This window comes from Trachemys scripta, chromosome 1 (genome assembly GCF_013100865.1).
Source record: "Trachemys scripta elegans isolate TJP31775 chromosome 1, CAS_Tse_1.0, whole genome shotgun sequence".
NCBI lineage: Eukaryota > Metazoa > Chordata > Testudines > Emydidae > Trachemys > Trachemys scripta.
In genome coordinates this window covers 184540848-184559890 of record NC_048298.1, presented here as the reverse complement: position 1 = coordinate 184559890, position 19043 = coordinate 184540848, and the positions used below count along the sequence as shown (strand labels likewise).

Sequence of the window (19043 nt, the reverse complement as noted above, 5' to 3'; positions counted from 1 at the left end):
ATTTAATATTAGTTTGTTTTCCAGGTTTGGTTTATTCTGCATATAAAGCTATTGTTTTCTTAAAGTAATTTAAAAACAGATTTTATTTCCTTGTTCTTTGGACTTTGTGTAAAAATAAATAAATAAAAATCCATCTTTGGTTTCCATATTACGCTGAACTGTTACATATAATGTCAAGGAAATAATAAAGAGTATACGTAACTTCAATGGGTCTGTGCTTGAAGCAGGCCACATTGTAACTAAAAAAGAGAACACCAGTGATCATGGAATGACTGAGTGATTGAGATACTTCAGCAATCCTCTTGGAATCAGCCATTGTGAATAGTTTTGATATAAAATAGATGTCTGTCACAGGCTGTCATTAGTCAATAAGGAGGATGTTCACCAGTTCAGACTGAAGGCCTGAGCAGGGCAATTGGTGCAATGATCTGTTAGCACCACGTAAGCAGAAAAATATCCAGGGTGAAATATTGGCCCTATTGAAGAAAATGGAATTTTGCCAGGATTTGACCCCAAATACATATTTATTATGTCACCCATGAACCCTGCCAAGTATCTCATGCAGAACTCTCTAATAAAAGAGGAGCCCATTTGAGAAAAAAGGGGAAAGGCTGCTGTGGCCATATCTGTTTGTCTATTAAAAAGTGAGGTGCTTTGACATTTTCTTGCTAATAACCTGCCTTGAATTCCTGCAATCATTTCCACACCCACCCACCTGGTCCATGACTCAGTCTGACTCAACCCACTTTAACCCCTGGTGTTTCTGAGCCTATTGCTGGTAGATAGACTTGCTTTAAAAAATATTCTACAATACTATTTGCAGTATCGCCAACCCCAACATTAAATCATGAGACATGAGATTTTTTTTAAAGGTTATGTTGTCTGTTCGGTCTCTGATTTTTGAACTGCCCTTGTCCATTCTTAGTGTCTGTGAGACAATTAGTATTGCCAGTTCCCAGATTTGTAGAGTATGGTGATTCGGTGACCTGCCTGATGGTACGGAGCTTCCAGCTCCTCTCCAAACCCCACACTTCTAATTAATTAATTCTGTGTCCCACTCAGCCCAGCAATTAATTATGCAACCCTCACATCAGTACTACTCCCTAGCCCCCACATCATCTTGTCCTTGTCAGCCTCGCCTCTGCTCATCCTGCAGCATTAGGAGTTCTTCACCCCTCTCTCCCAGGCCCTTCCTCCTCCCCCTTCCTAGGCCTGGGGGTGGGGCAGCTCCAGTGGTCTTCACCCACCTTTTCCTTCCCAGGCCTGGTGTTGCAGGGATGGAGCCGAGACCAGACTGACCCATTGTTCACAGGAGGAAAGAGGAAATGGAGTTACCCTAAGCTGCAGGGCTCTTTTTGGTCCCTCGTCCCTAATTCTGTCTTGTAAGAATGGTGTCAGCTGCTCTCTCTCACTCCTACTCGACGCAAGAACCTATCTGGCTCCTGAGCAGGGCCGGCTCCAGGCACCAGCATAGGAAGCAGATGCTTGGGGCGGCCAATTCAAAGAGGCGGCACTCCGTCCGGTATCGGGGCAGCACGTCCAGGTCTTCAGCAATTCGGCAGCGGGTCCCTCATTCCCTCTCTTTCTCTTTGAGCTGCTGCCGAATTGCCGCCGAAGAGGAAGAGGGGAGGACCTACTGCCGAAGAAGCGGCGCGATTTAGCTGAGCCAAAGTGCCACCACTTGTCTTTTTTTTTTTTTTTGCTGCTTGGAGCGGCAGAAAAGCTGGAACCAGTCCTGCTCCTGAGAGGAGGAGGCGTGAAAGCTATGACTATCTTCTGCAGCAGCTCTGATTGGCTGCTTTTCCCCAGGCAGTAAGAAAGTTGGAGGGGGTTTTACTTTTCCTCCCGACAGAGGGTTGGAGCGTCTCATTTCATCGCCAGACTGGCTCCAGCCCTGACCAAAATCACATCAGTTGTGAAGAAATCCCAAGAGTTGGCAACACTGCAAGTTGTTGCGCTGATGATAAAACTGTCAGAAGTAAAAGACTGCAAAGTTTTCATCCGACTTTAAGACCAGTGGTAGCAATCAAATAATGGCAGAGTTTCAGTGTTAACATTTTCTTTCTGGTCATTAAAGCAGACTAGAAATTGGTTTATACAATCTTTCAGAGGGCAAACCTGTGGCTACTGGGTCATGATTAGTGTCACTTGCCAGCTTTATTTACAAATACACTTCAGTTTGTTTATGGTAAGAAATGCTGCTTTTAACCTTTGGCTAAACTAAGCAGGTAAACTTTTTTTAAAGTAACCAGATATTTTTAAATATTAAAGTAAATAAAACACATTCTGTTATACTTTAAAAAATATCTGAATTTGAAGCCGGTGGAGCCAGGTGCAATTCTCTGCTCTGCAGTCACAAGGCTTTTAAATTTGACTTTGCTCTAAAATTGTCCTTCTCAGCAAAGTGGCCCGAAGATAATGCAATATGCTAAGATGAGGTTGGCAATGAGAAGATGAGCTAAGGACAGGCACCTGAGGAAATAAGACTGATGATTATGGTCATGATGGAGCTCATAAGGAATAAGTATTGCAGGAAAAATATTTAAATCTAATACAATCAAAGGGTTCTCTTCAAATTAATAAAACCTTTGATCCTGCAAAGATTTACACATCTTATCTCCATGCACATGAACAGCTCAGCTGAAGATGATATCTAGTGCATAAAGGCAAGCTCAATTTGTAACAGTTTGCAGGACTGGAATCTACTTTGGTATTCTATATCAGTGGTTCTCAACCACGGGTATACGAACCCCAGGCAGAGGTCTTCCAGGGGGTACATCAACTCATCTAAACATTTGCCTCATTTTACAACAGTCTATATGAAAAGCACTAGTGAAGTCAGTACAAACTGAAATTTCATACATGTATTTTATATGGTAAAAATGAGAAAGTAAGCAATTTTTCAGTAATGGAGTGTTGTGACACTTTTTTATTTTTATGTCTGATTTTTGTAAGCAAGTAGTTTTTAAGTGAGGTAAAATTAGGGTACTCAAGACAAATCAGACTCCTGAAAGGTGTACAGTAGTCTGGAAAGATTGAGAACCACTTTTATCTACCTCTATTTGCAGGAACAGCCCCTGCTCACAGCCACACTGGAGTAAATCAGAGTAATATACTTGACAACAGAAGAGTTGCTTCAGATTTACAACCATGTAACTGAGAGCAGAATCTGTCCCTGATTATTTTTTTAAGTTGTTCTTACATCTAGTACATTAGTAATTTGCAAGATCTGGGATTATTCAACACCTCTAATAAACAGCAAGTCTAGCTAGGTGCCTAAATGGCTTAAGAAGCCTAAATCATTAGGCATCTAGGTTTGAATATTTTGAATTTTAGTCTTAGTTTTTAAAATTATTTTTGTTCTCTTTTTCAGGGCTAATTTAGTTTAATTTTATACAGCTACTAAAAGGTAGCAAGGGTATTCTTGTATCTTCCCACTGTCATAATCACTATGATTGGTTTTTAAGGAATCCGTTTCCAGTTCTCACTCAAGCCGAGATGCTTCCATGAATAACAATTTCATCTGAAAGAGAATTACATGGTTCAGTAGCGATCAAGTCTGAGTCTGGACTGTTGAGATCATCACAATGCAGCCGCTCAACATTGGAGCTACTTCCTTCCAGATGTTCTATTCGGTTACCTGCAAACACTTGTCTGTAATGTGTGGAAAGAAAAAAATGTGTTGTTAGAGACATGCTGCAGATCTGATATAAATATAATTAGAGTTTATAAACATTATAGATGATTATATTCTGACACAAAAGGTATTGCATCCAACATGAGATAACTGTTTTGGACCTCATTATGATGGATAAAGATGAATTAATTACTGGACTGGAAGTTAGTTGGTTGTCTAGGCACTAGCGATCATGACCTGATTACATTCAATATGGGTGCACAGAGGACAGTCCCAACCACTAATCTATGCTCTTGGTGCTTCAAAAGGGCTAATTTCCCGAAATGGAGGAAAATTATGAGCAAAATTAGACAGGGAGTTCTTTAAGAAGAGTTTATTAGATGACCAGAAGTCATGATTCCACAATCAAGAGGATGACTTTGGCTAAAAGCTCCTCCGAGTTCAGTGGCAAAGCAAAGGCAGCAGTAAGAAATAAAAAAAGAACATATAACGCATGTAAAAAGGGAAAATTGATATCAATCAATGTAAGTTAGAAGTTATGAAGTGTAAAAAAACAAGAAGAAGTTAAAGACAGCAGGGAAAAATCCATGGCAGTCAGAGCTAGGAACATGAGTTAGGAACAACTGTTAAGAACAAAAGAAATTCGAGCAATGGCATAGGCCCATTACTGGGTAAATATAGTGCAATTGTTGATGATGATGCAGAAAAGGCAGAAGTTTTCAATAAATACTTCTGTATTTGGAAAGAAGCAGGATGATGTATTCATATCACATGAGGTTGATGAAGTATTTTCCAATCCATTAGTAACTAAGGAGGATGTTAAACAACATCTAGTAGGGATAAACATTTTGAAATCAGCAGTCCTAGATAAACTTGCACCCAAGAGTCCTAAAAGAGTTGGCTGAAGAGAACTACGGCTTGCTGACGTTAAATAAATCTTGGAATATTGGGGAAATTCCAGAGGACTGGAAGAGTGCTAATCTGCCAGTATTCAAAAAGGGACAAACTTGATTTCATTATTTCATGAGATTATAAATTTGGTCAATAAAGATAACTGCAGATGTAATATACTTTGATATATTACCACACAACAGTTTGAATAAAAAATTAGCATTAGACAATAACAACAAAGCACACATTAAATGGATTAAAATCTGGCTAATTGCTAGATCTCAAAAAGTAGTTGTCAATGGGGAATCTTCATGGAATGGGGTTCCACAGAGAAAGGTACTGGGCCTCTGTTAAACATTTTCATCAATGATCTGGAAGTAAATATAAAACCACTGCTGGTAAAATCTGTGGATGACACAAAGAGTGGAGGAATGGTAAATCATGAGGACAGGGCAGTCATACAGCGCAATCTGGTTATTTAGTAAAGTGGGTCCATTCAAACAAAATGCTTTTTTAATACAACTAAATGCAAAGCTATCCATCTTAGGAACAAAGACTGCAGACTACACTTACAGAATGGGAGACTTAAAGCAGTGCCTCTGAAAAGGGTTTAGGGGTCATAGTGGGAAAGTAACTCAACACGAGCTCCCATTGTGATGCTGTGGCAAAGAGGGCTAATGTGATCTTTAGGTGCATAAATGGGGGATAGTGAATAGGAGAGAGAGAGAGTGTGTGTGATTTTAGCTCTGTATTTGGCATTGGCAAGGCTGATACTGGAATAGTGCATACCATTCCGGTATCCACATTTGGGGGAGGGATAGCTCAGTGGTTTGAGCATTGGCCTGCTAAACCCAGGGTTGTGAATTCAATCTTTGAGGGGGCCACTTAGGGATCTGGGGCAAAATCAGTACTTGGTCCTGCTAGTGAAGGCAGGGGGCTGGACTTGATGACCTTCAAGGTCCCGTCCAGTTCTAGGAGATAGGATATCTCCATTAATTTATTTATGTAAAAGAATGTTGAAAAATTGGAAAGGGTGCAAAAAAGAGACAGAAAAAATTATTCAAGTGCTGGGAAAAATGCTTTGCAGTAAGAGACTTAAAGAATATCAGCTCCATCTGCTTATCAACATGAAGATTGAGAGGTGACTTAAATACCTTTACAGGGAGAAAATACCAGCTACTAAAGGATGTTTTAATCTAGCAAAGAAAGGCATAACAAGAAGCTGGCTGGAAGCTGAAGCCAGACAAATTCAAATTAGAAATTAGACATAAATTCTTAACAGTGAGGGTGATCACCCATTGGAACAAACTACCAAGGGAAGTGATAGATTTTCCTTCTTTTGATGTCTTCAAATCAAGACTAATGCCTTTCCAGAAGATATACTTTGAGCCAAATACTAATTATGCTTTAGTCAAACAAATCTTATTCGACTCAGTACAGGGCTAGCTGGATGAGATGTAATGCCTATGGCTGTGAGTTTGTCATGGAGGTCATGGATTCTGTGACTTTCTGTGACCTCCATGACTTCTGTAGTGGTCACTGTGGCTGGCCCGGGGGCTGCCTGAGCAGCTCAGGCAACCCCCCGGGCCAGCCACATCAGCTTCCCTCCCCCACAGCAGCAGCAGGCATTTGGGTGTGGGAGGGGGTGAGGGTGCTGGGCGGCGCTTACCTTGGGGGGCTCCCTGGAAGCGGCAACATGTCCCTCCCTCAGCTCCTAGCAGACAGCTCCGTGCATTGCCTCCACCCACAAGTGCCTCCCCTGCACCTCCCATTGGCTGCAGTTCCCAGCTGCAGAGCCGGCTCTTGGGGTGGAGGCAGCGCACAGAGCCCTCTGGCCGCACCTCTGCCTAGGGTGGAGCTGCGAGGAGCCAGGTAGAGAGCCTGCCAGTCCCACCAACCCCCGCCCCCCCCCCGCAACATCAGGGTCCTGGGCCACCTGCTGCACCCCACGCTGCTCCCCCAAGAGCACCCAGGGCGCCCCCGGGCTGCTCCCCACAGAGCACCGGGCCACCCCAAGATTTGGTCAGGGGTATATAGTACAAGTCATGGACTGGTCACTGGCCATGAATTTTTGTTTACTGCCTGTGACCTGTCCAGGACTTTTACTAAAAATACCTGTGACTAAAACATAGCCTTAGTAATGGCCTGTAATATACAGGAAGTCAGACTAGATTATCAAATAGTCCCTTCTGGCCACAAACTCTATGAAACCCTGACCTGGTATGGCTGGGTGGTATGTGATTTCAGCGTTACTGGATATATTATGCATAATTCCACAAAAACATTTTTCTCAGCCTGCCATCCCTGTGAATAAATAAAACAGAAAAATTAAGGAAAGGGATCCGGATTCAGAGTATTGTTCTACCCAGAAGAATATTCATGTTTCAGTTACCATTGCTGTCTTGTTCTGAAGGATGGAGAGGAAAGGACTGAAAATATTAGAAACCAAGTATTCTATCCTTATTAGGCCTCGAAACTTAGTACACTTCCTTAGGAAGTCCAAACCCTTCCTTTCTACCCTCTATACCTTGTTGCAAAGTCCAAAGCACCGATTACAACACTAATAAGTTTTAACAATATCTTGAAATACCAGGGAAGGAAAATGCATTGGTTTAGAGCAAGAAGGGGAAGCGAGAGCTGTATTTTTATCTTCGTAGATTTTGGGGGAAACCTTTATATTATTACTGACAAAAGTTTTCAAAAGTCTTTGCAGGCTGTGATCCTGAAACTGACAGCCAAGGGCCTGCTGCTGCATCTGCTGAGTCCAACTGAAGTCAGACTGCACACATGCTGTAAACGTTTGGTCTTGGGAAGACATGCTGTGTTGCTGTTAACTTTTGTTCTGGGTAGAGGGAGCTGTGCAAGTAACACAAGAATTTCCTTAGAGTAAATTTCCTTAGAGTAAATTCTTGAGGCAGGGTTGCCCCCTGGGAACTTGGCTTTGGTGTTGGGCTGAGATTCCTGAAAGAAGGGATTGCCCTGAAAACTGTCTGGCCACCTCTGTTCCAGGATTGATGTATATGTGCAAATAAAACCAGTGACTCTTAACACATACCGAGGTGCCATATCACTGATTTCATCTCCACTGGGAAACCAGCCTGCAAGGCCCTGGATATCTGCTATTGCTCACAGAGAGAGAACACTTCTGTATTAATTAGAAGCTTTAGGCCCTGATCTTGCAACTGACTGCCTGCAGGCAAACCCTACACCTATGTGGGGATATCTGCTGACTTCAACAGAGCCCCAGTCAGGTAAAGAGGTGTGCCACACCCATCTAATTGCTGGACTCGGGCCCTAAAGAATGTTTTCTGCTGCCTTTTCCCCTGGTTAGTGGCTGTTTTTTTAATCTTATCCTAACGGTCTAGCAGTGGCAGCAGGAGGATCTTTGTCCTTATTGTTACCAACTCTTGTGATAGTTGGAAAGAACTGGAGCATATGGTGAACCAGCAAGAAAACAGGTAGAACGTAAATCAAAAAAGGGCAGGTGTGTTGGGCTGGATATCCTCTCCTATTCCTAAAATTTCTTACGGTATGTTCTAACATCTAGAAAAACAATACACAAGATGAACTTCAAACTCTAAATAAACAATCAATCATCCAGTGTTCCTTTCAGTTATTGACACCTATGGTTTGTATAAAATGCCCCTAAGGTTTAATTGGTTACCATAGCACTTTCAATGGGTTACATCGGAAATACCAGTTACGCTAGAGATTAATATGGCAATATTGTAATACTGCACAATGCATGTCCTACGTGTTCTTTCTCAATGGCACAGTATAAAAGCTCACCTAATGTTTAGTCTTTTCTGTGTAGGTCTTGCAAGTACTCTGTTTACAATGAGGAATCTCTCTTTCCTGAGAGAATATTACTTGTATACAATTTCTCCTGCCAGTTCTTTAAGCACAGTAAATTAAAGGGAATTTGCCTCTGTAACCATGTAATTTTATGTTGGATATGTTTCTTGTATTATTTATGTCTTATCTGGAAATTAGTTTGCCTCTTGCTTTGCGGTTTCTTTGGGAAAGCTGCCTTTTTGTATTGTTGTTACCTTTTGTTAATGTCCCAAAGGCCTTAGGGTGCTGATACATTAGACTGTATTATTACTCCCTTTTACTACTATGTTATACTATTGTTTGTCTCTGCTTGTTTGTGACCTAATCTTGAACCTCTCTCTGCCTAATTGCTAGGCTGAATTTTTTGCCTCCTGATCAGTTTATGAAAAGCAGTGGGCACAGCCTTCCAAATTCATCCATGTTTGCACAAAGTTGTTTGCTCAAGGAAACCAGCAGCAAGCAAAGTAAACTATTATGTGGACTGCATCAAACAAAAACCCTACTTAGGCAAAGTTCAAAATCTCCAGTAATGTTAGGTCTATGAACCCACTAAACAAATCAGTGCTATGTGTCAATGGGCATTGCTTTCTTCTAGTCTATGTCACAGTCACAGAGGTTAGAGATCGAAATGAATGGCTTCACCTTAATCCACCTACTTTTCCTGGAGAGTTGTCCCCTACTTTGTCAAGTCTAGCTTTACATGACTCAAATGATGAACTGCATAATGCTAACATTATGAGTCAATTTGTGATCTCTCTCAGTGTATCCTAGTATGTCACACAGACTCATGAGACTGAGGAACCTGTTATGTTCTGCTGTGTCACTAACTCAAAACCTGACTCTACCTCTCTTACACCAAGTAGTACCTTGTTCTGCAAGTAGTCCCTTTGAAATGGGACATCTCATACATAAGGAATTACCCAAAGTGAGTAAGGGTGATAAAATCAGCCCTTTGAGCATTAGGGGCTACTAATGAGTTGATTTAGTGTTTAGTTTTCTACACTCTTTTGCAAGAAAACCCAATTTGAAATGCAGCCTTTCACTTCCAGGCTGCCCAGGTCTGTGAATACTACAGAGGCAACATACTCAGCTCCAGTTATAAGAACATAAGATCAGCCATACTGGGTCAGATCAAAGGTCCATCTAGCCCAGTATCCTGTCTTCCGACAGTGGTCAATGCCAGGTGCCCCTGAGGGAATGAACAGAACAGGTAATCATCAAGTGATCCATCCCCTGTCACCCATTCCCAGCTTCTGGCCAACAAAGGTTATGGTGGGCAAGTGCTTCAAATAATTCCACAGCAACCCCTCCAGCTGATTATGGACCATCTTTGACTGCCTCAAGAGGGAGTCCTTTCCAAGCCTGCTCAGCGTGTGGGATAGTAGCTGAGATGTAGGTTGTGAGGTTGGAGAGGGAGATTAAAGCAAGGGAAATGGAGGGAGTTTTAGGTCTGTGCTAGGATGTGGAAGACATCTTCCCTAAAACAAAAGACATTGGGCCAGAATTTAAGCCATTGCGAATTAACAGAGCTCCATGGATTTCAGTACAGCTGTAGTGATTTAAACCAGCTGAAGATCTGGCCCATTCATATATTTAAAGCCAGAAGGAAGACTACTATAATTATCTAATCTGACCTCCTGCATAACCAGGCCATACAATTTCACCCATTTTCAAGGATTGAGCCCAATAACTTGCAGGTGAACTAGAACAAGTGATGAGGAATTTACCACATCCCTTGGTAAATTGTTCCAGTGATTAATTATCCTCACTTAAAAATATGTGTGCCATTTCCAGTTTGCATGTCTAGCTTCACCTCCAGCTGTTAGATTTTGGTATGTCTTTGACTGATGCAAGAGGGCTCCTTAATCTAGCAGAAATCTATTCACTGTATATGTGCTTATAAATCATCAAGTCACCTCTTAACTTTCTATTTGATAGACTCATAGACTTTAAGGTCAAAAGGGACCATTATGATCATCTAGTCTGACCTCCCGCATGATGCAGGCTACAAAGCCGTCCCAACCCTTTCCCTTGACTCTGCTGTTGAAGTCCCCAAATCCTGTGGTTTAGAGACTTCAAGTAGCAGAGAATCCTCCAGCTAGTGACCCCTGCCCCATGCTGCGGAGGAAGGCGAAAAACCTCCAGGGCCTCTGCCAATCTACCCTGGAGGAAAATTCCTTCCCGACCCCAAATATGGCGATCAGTAGAACCCCGAGCATGTAGGCAAGACTCTCCAGCCATACCCTCATTGGCCATTGATACTATTTACCAGCGATGGCACACTGTTCATTTGACTAAAATCATGTTATCCCATTAAACCATTCCCTCCATAAACTTATCTAGCTTAATCTTAAAACCAGACAGGTCCTTCACCCCCACCGTTTCCCTCGGAAGGCTGTTCCAATATTTCACCCCTCTGACGGTCAGAAACCTTCGTCTAATTTCAAGCCTAAACTTCCCCACGGCCAGTTTATATCCATTCGTTCTCATGTCCACATTAGTACTGAGCTGAAATAATTCCTCTCCCTCCCTGGTATTTATTCCTCTAATATATTTAAAGAGAGCAATCATATCCCCCCTCAGCCTTCGTTGATAAATTAAATGGATTGAGTTTCATAAATTTCTCCCAGGAAGACATGTTTTCCAGACCTGAAATCATTCCTATACCTCTTTTCTGAACCTTCTCTAATTTTCCAACGTCCTTTTTAAAATGTTTACTCTAAAACTGGCACAATATTCTAGTAGTGGTCTAAACAATGCTGTATGCAGAGGTAATATCACCTTCATATTCCTACTCAATATTCTCCTGTTTATCCATTCAGTTGTCACAAACATTTAACTACAGCATCACACTGGGAACTCATGATAGTTGTTTGTTCACCATGTCTCCTAACTCCTCAGACGCTGTTTTCCAGGATATAGTCCTCCACCCTGTACATATGACCTTCATTCTTTGTTTGCGTGATATATGACTTTGCATTTCGCTTTATTAAAATGCAAATTATACGATAGCAACAGCTCATCAAGCAATCCAAATGGCTCAGAACAAGGGGCCTATTCTCTTAAGTATTTCCCAATCTTTGTCTCATCTGCAAACTTTGTCGATAGTGCTTTTATATTTTCTTCCAGACCATTGATAAAAATATTGAATAACATTGGGCTGACAACCATAGGCCAGCTAATAAAAACAACATGTCATGCTTTATGCACTGCTATATATAATTAAGAATGTAGTCATTCCGTCATTTCAAGGTTAGTCAGGGTTGTGACAGATATTGCAACCCATGCAGTATCTTTGGGGACCATCGGATTAAATTTATGAATGGTTTAGTATGATAGTGTTCTGCTCTATGGTGGAGGGTTACCACAGGTTAAACGGAATCACGGTCTTCCTTCTGATTCAGCAAATGGACAGGACCTTTGGTCCTAAGCAGACCTCAAACCTTGCTGAAGGGTTGGAAGGGATGTTGGCCTACCAGACTCACCATGTGGAAGCTGGGTGATTTCTGGTGTGTTTAGTAAGCATGTAGGAACTTGTGTTGTTTTTTATATGTGTTGTGGTTTTGCTGTGTGAATAAATGAACTTTGCTTTGGAAGAGCTGTATGGTACTTGTAACTGCTGGTACACACTCCGCATTGTTCTCAGAGAGAAAGCACAGAACAGGTGCTGGCATGTAGGTAGACTGACTTGCTGAGGACGCCAGAGAGTATGTGAGGGAACTGCACAGTCTTTACATCCAGGTCTGAAGGAAGTGGGACAAGGGTCCCTGCTCAGAGACAAGTGACAGCTGGAAACCTGAGACTTGATTGGGCACCCCTGGAGTGGACCACGGAGGTGGGATACAAGTGCAGTTACCCTGAAACTGTGAAAAGTGTTACATGCTGATTATAATGTGAATTAAACAAATCAGTTTGTACCTCATCTGCAGTATAACAGCCTTACTTACTTGACTGGTGTAGACCCAGATCGGGACATGTAGAGCAATATAAGGAACAGAAACACCACAAATGCAGCAATACCAACCCAAAAGGCTATGACAATTGAATCTGTTAAAAAAGAAAAAAGAAGCATACAGCATCAATGATACAGTATCAAGTAAAAAATGTGCAGATAAAACTGATGATCTCAAAGCATTTTATACCATTTAATTAATTAAACTTCACACCACCACTGAATGGTATTATTCTCACTATTCAAGATGGGGAAATTGAGGCACGACTTGATGAAGTGACTATCCAAAGTAATATAGCAAGCCACTGTGTGGTGTATCTGGGCCTGAAATAAAGCAATCCTAATCCTAGCCCCCTGCTCTAATCACTAGTGTGACCAGCACTACATATATCTTTGGAAAAGCTTATTGCACATAAGAAGGTTGTGAGAATTTTATCCATTTGCAGATTACACAACTTAGTTCCTACCACAGAATCACAGAACTCCAGTGTACGCACCTTTTTTTTAAAGGAAAACTGCACCCATATTGCTCAGCCTAACAGTCTATGAAGCAAATTCTGCCCTTAGATGCATGAGTACAATACCTATTGAACTCACTAGGAGCTCTGTGCATGCATTCAAAGGATGGAATGTGACCCTTACGAAACTCTTGCCAGCCGGGAATTTTAAAATTGACCTTTCAGAGTCTAAGGATGGGGGGAACAGCTTGTTGAAAAGTGATGTCACGTGTGAGCCTAGCAATGTGTCAGTCCCATGGAAAATTCTGTACAGTAGCTTTCAAGTAGTTTTAGCACGCTTAACCGTCAGAAGTGTGTTTAATATTTAGATGGCATTTCTAGGACTGGATGCGCTCTTCTAGGGTCAGTGTGGAACTGTGCTAGCCAGCCTTAATATCGTGAGGTGCCAGGGACAGAACATCTGTGACGTGTAAAGAATTTATAAGCAGATGTTAACTTCTGTTGAGGTGAAAAACAAGGGTCATTGACTCAATAGGCAAATGTTTACTAAGATAAAATAATTTTTTAACTCAAAGAACAAAAAACACTGATGTTCATTGAAATAAACTCAATATGTAGGAATACATGCTTCTACTGAAAACACCTGGAATGTATCAGCAATTAGGGACATTAATTAATCTACATGGGGTACCCATTTTATTCCCTATTAAACTAACAACCTAAAGTTAGAGCTCACCTATCAGGGCCACCCAGAGGATTCAGGGGGTCTGGGGCAAAGCACTTTCGGGGGCCCCTTCCATAAAAAAAAGTTGCAATACTATAGTAACATGTATTTGAAAATGTAAAAAATAACCAGTGAAATACATTCAAAAATTAATTTGTAATAATTTGAAAATACACGAAATACATTATTTAAAAACATTAAATGCTTTAATGGTATGTATACATTTGCAATTACATAATGGGCTGTCGCTGGGTGATGGTGCCAATGGGCTGTCGCTGCCTGGGGGGTGGCGCTACTGTTGCCCAGGACTGGGTGGGGAGCTGGGCTCTGGGTCAGGGGGGTGCCCGGCTCAGAGGGGCTGGGCTCGGAGCTGAGGCTCAGGGCTGTGGGGGGATGGGGTCAGGGGAGTGCCCGGCTCAGAGGGGCTGGGCTTGGAGCTGGGGGTCAGGGCTGTGGGGGAGATGGGGTCCGGGGGTGTCTGGCTCAGAGGGCCTGGGCTCAGAGCTAGGAGTCAGCTGGTGCCCAGCTCAGAGGGGCTGGGCTCGGAGCTGGGGGTCAGGGCTGGGGGGGGGTCAGGGGGTGCCCAGCTCAGAGGGGCTGGACTTGGAGCTGGGGGTCGGAGGGTGCCCGGCTCAGAGGGGCTAAGCTCGGAGAGCTGGGAGTCAGGGGGTGCCTGGCTCAGAGGGGCTGGGCTCAGAGCTGGGGGTCAGGGATGGGAAGGGATGGGGTCGGGGGGTGCCCGGCTCAGAGCGGCTTACCATGCCGCTTACCCCCTCTCCCAGCCTCAGCGAGCCATGTCCAGGAGCTCGCAGCCCCGCACCCTTACCATGTGGCTCCGAGCGGGAGGACCTCAGGCCCTGCCGGAGCCACGCCACTGCAGCACTGTCCAGGGCCGCTCCTGGACACGGCGCGCTGAGGCGCCGGGGGATGGGGAAAGGTGGAGGCAGGGGGGAGCCTCCGACATTCTTGTGGGGGCCCCTGCGGGGCCCGGGGCAAATTGCTCCACTTGCCCTCCTCCCTCCCCCCCCGGGTGGCCCTGTCACCTATTAGGATTCTTATCAAGCAGTTGAGATTTGGACACACTAACTAGATTTGGGTCACTGATTAACAGGATGGTGCAAAATGATGGCAAGAAAATTCCAAGCCTACTAGAGTTTCAACTCATTTTGGTTTTCATTGTGAAAGCAAAATTCAACCCAGGTATAAAGAAGGAATTGCCAAGTGGAGTTAAGGCTCAGAGGGTTGACTCAGATTCAGGATGCAGTACAGCTCCTTCAAAAGACCCTTGCCAGGCTATGAGGAGGTATAAAGCACATATAATGCAGCCCCCTGAAGACTAAAGTTGGGGAAGCAACTACAGCACCTGAAGATGCCAGACGTAATAAACAAGCCAGTCAGTGCCTCAGAAATATTAGATGGGGAAGAGGGGATTGTAGAGCACTGGCCTGGCCCCTCTCCCCAATAAGTCTTTAAAGTAAGGGGTGGCGGGGGAGGCTCTTGTATTGGGAGAGACAGAGTGTTCATATTACAAGCAAACCTCAAGGGCTTGAAATGATGAAAAACAGTGTGAACTGGATCTGGCAGTTTGGAGTCATAAAACCCCACACAAACCTGAACTAGAGGAGAAGAGGGGATTGTCCAGCTTTAATAAGAAAGTGTTATACATGGAACTCACTGGAACCAATCAAGGTGCAACTATTTACATATGTAATGGAGGATAACATTGCTCTGGATCTCAGGGTGGTATTTGAACTTGGGAGATAAACAGGAGACGTTTCCTGTTTTTAGCCTTTCATCAATTGGGATTTTCTTCTTTTCTTTAACAACAGACTTTATTCTAATAGTTGATAAAAGATTTTTATATGACTATATTTTTCACCTGCCTTTTATAACCCAATTACAGGGTTAGCTTAATGTATTATTATTATTTTAGTAAAAAATGGGTAAACTGCCCAATGCTATAACTAGAAAGAAAAATCTTTGAGTAATTCTCTGAAGTGATGCATCATTCCTCTTGTCCTCATGGCTGGCTTCAGATTCATCAGTGAGAAAAGCTCAGCCCTGTGTTATTAATATTGGACCAAAGGAACAAAAGTTGGCACTAAAATTAACCTGCACAGGAGAAAAAAATTGGCTGTTCCCTTTTTTGCTTTGTTTGTTTGTTTGTTTGAAGTAGGAAATTCAAGTTTAGTCTACTCTAGAACACTAGTGATATTATGACATCTCACAAGAGACTGAAGCTCAGATGCAGAAACGCACTTAAGCATGTACTTAATATAATCTTGCAGGCAAGGCCCATTGGCTTCAAATTGGGTGCTCTACTGTCCCATTTTTGCTGATTCATCAGTGCAAAGGAGACTTACAGATGGTTCCTTTAGTCTAAGGTAAACCTCAACTTTGCCCATCCCTCTAGCACCAGCACAGGGACCATTCCAAGGCAGGGCCAGAGCACAATGGGGATTTGAGGACCATTATCTGCCAACAAGTTAGCAGCTGTCACAGATCAGGGCAACTTCACCAGTGGTCCAGCAAGGGCATCCACTCTCAGGCTTCCAGCTTCCAAGCTGTTGCCTCTCTTGAGTGGAGACATGCATTCCTGCCTTCACTGTGTTATTCCCAGCACAGAGTTGCTCACACACACTTGTTTTCTTTCTCTTTATAGATGGTTAACAGGTGTAATTGCTACACTTATAAGTTAACTCACAGCACTTCCTATGCAAGCCTACTTTATTCTTAAGGTAAAAAGCATTTCAGAGAAAACATATTAAAAACAATAAAAGACCCTACACACATGCTAATATGTTTACCACAGTTCACTCTAACAGGGATTCTGGCAAGAGCACTCCTTCAGTTTCCCCACCCAAGGAGATTCCTTGTGGTTACACGTTCATCACAGCTCCAGCTCAGAACAAGCACCCAGACCTTCCAACCCTACCCTAAGGATTGGGGTCCTCTGTGGACCAGGGGTCTTGTCCATTTGCTGGTTCAGGATGAAACGCCTGAGCCAGTTTAAAACTAGGCTATTTATCCAAAACCCCTTTCTTTGTCTGTTAGCCCCTAGAGAATCCAATTTGAACTGGTCTATGCAAACCTCTCCAGAGGGGTAGCTTCAAAGGGATGATAACAGAGGAAATACATTAGCATCTCCCCTCCCTACTAGAAAAGGTACATATAATTCCACAATAAACATACACTATGGCATTTTTAATACAATGTACACAAAGGTATTAAACCTAATTCATTAAGGTTTAAATTAATTCAATAAAGTTTACTTAGAATATAGAAAGATACTGTCAGTCTGTTACAGCAGTTCTCTATCCTGTGCAAGGGTGGGTCAGCCCCCAGCAGTCCCTAAGTCTTCAGGAGAGGCTGAAAACTGATGTAAAGCCACCCATGGCCCTGCCCTTCCCAGGTGCACCAAGCATTGCTCTGCTTCACCTGGAGGTTAAGCCCAGGATTTTTCAAATTTTACAGTTTCAATATTATCAATTACTTGGCACTACAGAGAATGTTTCTTGTATGGCTGTTATACAAATAAGCAAAAGTCTTTCAAGACTATCATTTATTCTTTGTAGACTAGATCATGGATGACAATGTGAAAAGTTTTTTGAACCTTTAATATTGTACTTGTATATTCCAAAATGTCTTTGGTAACAGTAAGTTAAACAGGAACCAATAATGTAATAATATATTTTTGTCTTTTGTCACTTAACTATAAATTCCACCTGTCCAATACATATTGGTTTTAAATTCATCCCTGGTGAATTTATCCTTTGGCTTCCGTAAGATGAAGCTATGCAGTTACACTAGGAATGAATTTGACCTATCATGTTAAGTAATAATTTAAGATTACATTAATGTTTATTACACTCAAAATGGAAATTCTAATTTTCTCCAAGTGGAGTTATTATAATTGGATGAAATGAGTGACATCTTATTTCTTCATCAACTGAAAATAAATATCAAAGGCTAAAGGAATCTACTTCCATGGCCATATTGTAGATATGATTCATACAAGCACTTGGTCTTAGGTTTGCACAGCACCCAATGATGCCCATTATAATGCATTATTTTTGTTATGGTAATAAACATCAATATGATTAGTTAGAGATGAATGTCAGATAAAAGAAATAAGAAAAAAAGTGTGTGTGTGTTCAGCTTCTTGTTGTTACTGATTAATCAAAATTTAACTTCTTTCTCTATTGAGATCTAAAAACTTATATACATTTTAATGCAAGCCTGGCATTCCATGAAGAAAACAACTATTACTGACAAAAAAAACAACAACTATATAGAGGAACAAAAGGTTATTTTGTTACTCTATTATGCAAACAGTTAGGAGTACAACAAACTACTGATTAACATCTCAGAATAAGCTTCCATTTAGTAAATTGTTTTTTAAAAAATCTCTTTCCAATTAGATGGGTTAGTATCAAAATCTTTCTTAAATATATATACTGTACAGTAAATGAAATAATATTGCAGGATTAGTATCAACTGCCATTAGAACCTACTAAGTGTTGTGAGAGTTTGGAAATACAGAGGGTCAGCTATAAAATTAAATATATATAACCCATTATAGTCTATGTTACAAAGAGAAACATGATAGTGAAGATATTAAGGGAGATTATTCAACCTATTTTGTTCTTATCTAACTCTTCACATACTAGATCAGAAGCTGTTACTATGCAATACTTACATTTATTAGCCTTCAACTTCCTTTCATCTACAGGAACTGGATCCAAATAGTCCCAGTAATATTCATAAGACCAATAATACTCAGATGAGTTTGTTCTGATAGCCATTTCAGTAGCACATTTTAATCATCTCAGAACTCCAATCTAATACTCTTCTATTTTCTACGACACTTCAGTGTCCTCATATAGAGATTGCATAACTGATGCCTGTGTAAATCATTCTGAAAGTCCTCATATCCTGCAACTCAAGGACTGCTTAGATACCATTTAGCAGAAATGAACGTCAGACTATGACAGACACCTAATAACAACCTCTGTTGCTGGTGGGCAATTATGTACTAGCTATTTTCCACCCGGCTTTGTATTGACATGGATGTCAAGTAAACAGTAATAGAATGGACAAAAGCCAAAATGAGTTATAAACTATTCCCAATGAGTAACTAGCATCAGTGAAGCCCTCAGCATGAAACAGATATTCTTGACCCACTGAAAAGAGCTTTCCTAAAAAATAATCATGACTCTATGACACATATACCCTAGAGGGCCTGATAAATTACTCCTTAAATAAAAGACGGTATTGGAACAGCTGGAGATTTTGTATCAAATATTTTAAATGATTTGCCTTAATACCAGCCCTCCCAAACAAATGATGTAAAAATAGGCCCCAGGCAGAATGTAAGTAGAAGAGATTCAGTGCTTTCAACAGTAATCTTTGAAATACCTACACAAACACATATGCAAAACATTTTATTAGAAGAGAAATTACTAACATTAACAGGAAGACAGATCCTCCATCAGTTTTTAAATGTATTCCTGAGAACTACACTATACATCATGGTTGTCCCAATCA

General features: G+C 41.7%; 1 protein-coding gene across 1 annotated transcript; it reads right to left on the bottom strand.

Moving 5' to 3' along the window:
* Positions 1-1705: 1705 nt before the first annotated feature.
* On the bottom strand, positions 1706-18484 carry MRAP (melanocortin 2 receptor accessory protein). The gene is made up of 3 exons (XM_034793672.1): positions 18196-18484; positions 12310-12409; positions 1706-3654 (listed from the first exon to the last, which is right to left on the bottom strand). The coding sequence occupies exons 1-3, from the start codon at positions 18299-18301 to the stop codon at positions 3489-3491; spliced, it is 372 nt and encodes a 123-aa protein (XP_034649563.1). The 5' UTR covers positions 18302-18484; the 3' UTR covers positions 1706-3488.
* Positions 18485-19043: the final 559 nt, after the last annotated feature.